Below are 5,285 nucleotides of genomic sequence, written 5' to 3'. Positions count from 1 at the left end.
GAGTGACCATGGATACATGGGATCCAGGTTCACTTGGACCAACTGCAATTCAAACGGAAGTTTCATCAAAGAAAGGCTAGACCGGGCAGTGGCGAATAGTTAATGGTGCAATATGTTTAAAGAAGCAAATGTCAAGGTCCTAACTGCACGATCCTCGGACCATAAGCCTCTGCTGCTAAGTTTGACTGACCGGTTGCAAGGGCATGTCACAGGTAGGAGGGGTTTTAAGTTTGAAATGAGCTGGACACTGGATGAGGATTACCATAAAATCATAGAAGAGGCATGGAATGTCGAGACATGCAGAACGGCATGGCAAAAACTCCATCAATGCAGCAAAAGTCTTATATCTTGGAGCAAATGTGTGCTGAAGCATTGAGCCACTTGTTGCGGAAAGCGGAGAAAGAGTGTATCATTACCGGGTTGTCTACTGCTAGAGGAGGACCAAGGATCAAACACTTATTTTTTGCAGACGATAGTGTCCTCTTTTGCAAAGCTAGTCTTCGGGAGTTGGAAATTATACAAGCAATGTTGGAGCAATATGAGAGGGCTTCGGGTTAGAAACTAAATAGGGATAAGACCTCTCTATTCTTCAGTAAAAACACCAACCAAACATTCAAGGACCAGCTTGTTGCCATGGTGGGGGTAAACCCAACCGATCATTATGAGAAGTATTTGGGGTTGCCGACAATGATTGGCCGATCCCGGATGGCGTCTTTTACGAACATCAAAGGTCGCATTTGGGATAGGATAAATGGTTGGAAAGAGAGGTCCTTATCGCACGTAGGTAAAGAAGTGCTTTTGAAGGTGGTGCTTCAAGCCATCCCCACCTACACTATGAGCATTTTTAAATTGCCAAAATCCTTATGCAAAGGGATTAATTCTTTGTTCTCCAAATTTTGGTGGGGAAACCAGGATAGCGGATCCATAGTTGCTTGGATGAAATGGAGTAAACTAGGTTTGGCAAAACAAAAGGGCGGGTTGGACTACAGAGACTTGGAGCTTTCCAATATGGCCTTATTGGCAAAGCAGGGATGGAGGATTTTGCACCATCCTGAGAGTCTGGCAGCCCAAGTTCTTAAAAAGAAATATTTCTCCAAGGAGTCGTTTCTCACTTCCAAACTAGGGGGTAAACCATCCTATATGTGGAGGAGTATCTGGAGTACAAAAAAGCTAGTGCAAGCTGGTATGTTTTGGCGTGCTGGGGTTGGGAACATGATAAGAATATGGGGTGACAAATGGATTGACTCTACCAGTTCGGGCTTGATACAAACCTCTGTGCGAATATTGGATGAAAATGCCACGGTTTGAGCACTTATCGATGATTCAACACAGTGGTGGAACTTTGAGTTGATAAGGGAGATATTCTCAGAGGATGAAGCTAAGCGCATATGCAGTATGGTTCTCAACCCCCAACGTCAAAAAGACTAACTTGTTTGGGCGAGTACTAAGAAGGGTATTTTTACGGTACGTAGTGCATATCATCTTGCACAGGAGCTTATAATGGCAGAGCAAGGGGGATGCTCCAATGAAGGAATAATGAACAGAATGTGGCAGACAATATGGAAGATGAATTGCCCACGTGTGGTGCAACTGTTTAACTAGAAGTCCTGTAACAACATATTGCCCTCCAAAGAGAATCTGCTGAAACCAGGAATCACTCCTGATGCTCTGTGCCCCATCTGCCAACTGGAGAACGAATCAGTGGGTCATAACCTTTGGAGCTGCTTGGCTGCCAAAGACGTATGGCTGGAGTGTACTCCGAAGCTACAGAAGTGCTCTAGTGTTGTTGATGAGTTCTTGAATATCTTTCAAATGTTTCTGGAGAGATTGTCCGAAGATGAACTAAGGTTGATGATGTGTGTAGCTCGACAGATTTGGTTCTGGCGCAATAGTGTGGTATTCAAGGGTGCTTTCGCTTCTCCTAGAGATATAATCAGTGCAGCACGCTCCCCAGTGGAGTTGCACGATCAAGTAGCTCAACGCAAGAAAATTACAGCACCCACTGTTGAGATCAATTGTAACAGGAGTGCAGAGCGGTGGAAGCTACCATGCCTTGGTTTTGTTAAATTCAACTGGGACGCTGCTTTGGATATCAGTGCCGAAAGAATGGGAATTGGCATAATAGAAAGGGACCATGAGGGGCGGGTTCTGGCTATGCAATGCTCAACCAGAAAATTCATCACCAATCCCACCACAACAAAAACGGTAGCTACATGGCATGCGGTGGTCCTGGGGTCCAGCTTAGGTGTGACAATCCTAAGTCCCTTTAGAGTATTTTTAGTTGACTCGTAGATATTTTTTAAAAAAAGGGTTGGCTTAGGTTAACAATGAGAATGGACGAATTAAAAATATATAATAATAATAATAATAATAATAATAATAATAAGTAAATAAAATAAAAGAGTAAAATATAAATAATAGTAATAATATATATGTGGAGTCCTAGGCGTCAACAAAAAAAAAAAAAAAATTTGAAAACCCTAAAGTCTAAGCGCCGCCTATCTTTTCTCCTTGCCAACCTTATTTATACCCTAGTACTACGTCTCTCTCTCTCTCAGTAATCCACGCACACCAAGTCTAGGTGCAATTTCCTCCTCAACGTGAGTGTCAGCTCTGCAGGTATGACCTTGGACTCACAACTTTTCTTCTTAGTATTACATATACTCATTCAAAGGCAAGTGGAGTGAAAGTCATTGTTCATTGTAGCCTTGGTTACCGTGTTGGCTTGTAGTGGGGCAGGGGGGGTTGATTTTTACTCTATACGTGATTCCATTGCATATCTCACACCTGCTTGTCCTTAGAGAAATCAAAGTTATGACAATATGCCAAACTCACAGTTTTAAAAACCAGCCCTCTTAATTGTTGTTTTAACAAGTTCTCCAATTAATATTTTTTCTTCTTTTCCACTCTAGCCGTAGACTCTCACTGACAGCCATGGTTATGTATGAAATATATATATATATATATATATATATATATATAGTAGTACTTTAAAATATATCAATATGTACATCTGATGGTTCAATATATTTATAATGATTCAATATATATATATATATATATAGTAGTACTTTAAAATATATCAATACATATATATATTCAAGTTGTTCATATATATAGTTATGACAGAGGTATATTATATACACGCATGGTAAAGTTATATATATATATATATATATACACATAGCATGCTGACGGACGTATATATATATATATGGTATTCAAGTTGTTCATCTATACATATAGATGGGGCAGTGAGCAGTGTGTATATATATATATATATATATATAGTATGGAAGAACTTAAAGTATATATATATAAAGGAGTATTACTAAATAAAATAAATTCTGAAAATTTTATGAGAAAATATACCTAAATACCTAAGTAAGTTCATTCTCAATTGATTAGCAAGCCAACTCATAATAGTAGTAGAACGTTTTGTTGTGACGCATATGAGGGTAGTAATGTGTCTGTATTTCCTTCAGGAGATTAGTTAGCAGTCAGAGGAAAATTTTACTGCAGTCAAGAGGTAAGTGAATTTATTATCCCTTCCATAAAAATTATCATGTCATGCTATTTATGCAATTTTGTTTTCAATTGCAAATGATTATTTTGTTTATATTATAAAATTTTGCTACATGCATGACAAGTTTGAGAAAAAGAAATATTGTGAAAATAGTGATGTTTATAAAGAGAATTTTGAGACAATGATCATAAACCCTCCTACATGTTGCCCTAGAGAAGTACAAGCAATGAGAAAAGAATGTTATAAAATGAGGGCACATGTAGGGAGGAGTGTATTTTTGGCCCAAGAGAAACAAGAGAAAAGCTCGGTACCGATGCTAAGGATGGAGGCGCAACCACTGAAGGAGGCTTTGCCAGAAGGTGGTTCCATCATAGTTTTATTTTTGCCATGCTGAGTGCACCCAGAGTTAATCGGCTGGCCAGGGGACGGGGCTGCGGCCACAGTATCTCATCCCAGGTCGCAAGGACCGCGCAACCCTAGTATATGGGGGTAACAGTATACATGGGCCCTAGTATGAGATAAAGACTATCATAGATTTTATTGATGAAAATATATTTTATTTGCTTTCTGTTTTCTTTAAAAATATACTGGGAACATATGTAGTTATGAGTTCCATTTTTCAAAACGGGATAAGGAGTAAAACTGCTCATGGCTGTGGATTTCACTTACTGGGCCCCCTTTGGGCTCATCAGTTTTTATTTCTTGTTTCAGGTGGTGACCAGGCTGCACTAGGAGGCCGGAATGGGGGCGGGCGTATTTAGGATTTCTTATGATTTCATATTAGTCAAGTTAATAAGTGCGTTGGCACAGTTTCTTTCAGAAATTGATAGATTTATTTTAATAAGGATATCTCTCTCGTTGTGAGACATATTTCTGTTAAACAAGAATATTTCAGTTTAGTTATTATTTTTAGACATGATATTCTAGACTTTCATGCATTCATTGTTATACTAGTATTGTTTAGTTGATAAACCTTATGGATCTTTGCGAGTAAGAAAATCATTAACAAACCTAACCCTAACGGGCTGGGGATGTTACATTAGGATTATCTCATTTGGAGCTAGAGGGTGATGCAAAGGAGGTGGTGGAGGCTATAAAGCAAGTGGGCAGCTGCTCGGGGAGGAATAGACAAGTGTTGAATGATGTGAAGATATTGCTCAACAATTTCCACGTATGGCAGGTGACTCATGTTAAAAGGGGGGCCAATGTGGCAACCCACACTTTAGCCAAATTGGCGCTGTCAATAGGGGTAGAACAAATATGGCATGAGAACTTTCTGTTATGTATGCAGGACATTGTCCTTGAGGAAGCAATTATCATGAATTAATAAAGATCATAATCTTTTCTTAAAAGAAAAAAAAATAATAATAATAATAAAATAAAAAGAATATTTCGGTAGTGATTCATGTTATAAATGTTGGTTTGTATTCCTTAAATCAAGAGATTTTGATGATATCCCTTAACCCTAATTTAAGGGATATGTTTATATTTGAAATATTTCAAATCACATGTAAAGCTCTATAAATAGGGTTGTGTACTATGTTATTTTCTTTTTCTCTCTAGGGCTCCCAACGGAAAACCTAGAGGAGGAGTGTTTTTTCTTCGGGTCCAATCTAGGATCGTGAAGGCTTAATACCGGCAGATTGGGAGAATAGTATCTGGGGGAGGATGGTGAAAGATCTGACGAAGCTTTGGGGCAACTTTAACCTATATGAGGAGGAAAGCATTGAAATAGAGGTACACGAGGAGGAGTTCACTG

General features: G+C 38.9%; 1 protein-coding gene across 1 annotated transcript; it reads left to right on the top strand.

Annotated features, from left to right (window-relative positions):
- The first annotated feature begins 705 nt into the window (after positions 1-705).
- LOC148585829 (uncharacterized) lies at positions 706-4,853 on the top strand. Its single transcript, XM_088516776.1, has 4 exons — positions 706-1,302; positions 1,603-2,245; positions 4,570-4,706; positions 4,818-4,853. The coding sequence occupies exons 1-4, from the start codon at positions 706-708 to the stop codon at positions 4,851-4,853; spliced, it is 1,413 nt and encodes a 470-aa protein (XP_088372902.1).
- Positions 4,854-5,285: the final 432 nt, after the last annotated feature.

Source organism: Corylus avellana, chromosome 5, assembly GCF_965113065.1.
Source record: "Corylus avellana chromosome 5, dhCorAvel1.hap1.2, whole genome shotgun sequence".
In the NCBI taxonomy this organism is placed as follows: domain Eukaryota; kingdom Viridiplantae; phylum Streptophyta; class Magnoliopsida; order Fagales; family Betulaceae; genus Corylus; species Corylus avellana.
The sequence above is the reverse complement of the archived record's forward strand: the minus strand, read 5'-3'. Positions and strand labels throughout refer to the sequence as shown.

Coding starts and splice junctions, on each gene's coding strand:
- LOC148585829 (XM_088516776.1), top strand. CDS start 706: ATGGCGTCTTTTACGAACATCAAAGGTCGCATTTGGGATAGGATAAAT. Junction 2,246..4,569: donor GGTCCTGGGGTCCAGCTTAG/GTGTGACAATCC, acceptor ATGTTACATTAG/GATTATCTCATTTGGAGCTA. Junction 4,707..4,817: donor ACAATTTCCACGTATGGCAG/GTGACTCATGTT, acceptor TTATGTATGCAG/GACATTGTCCTTGAGGAAGC.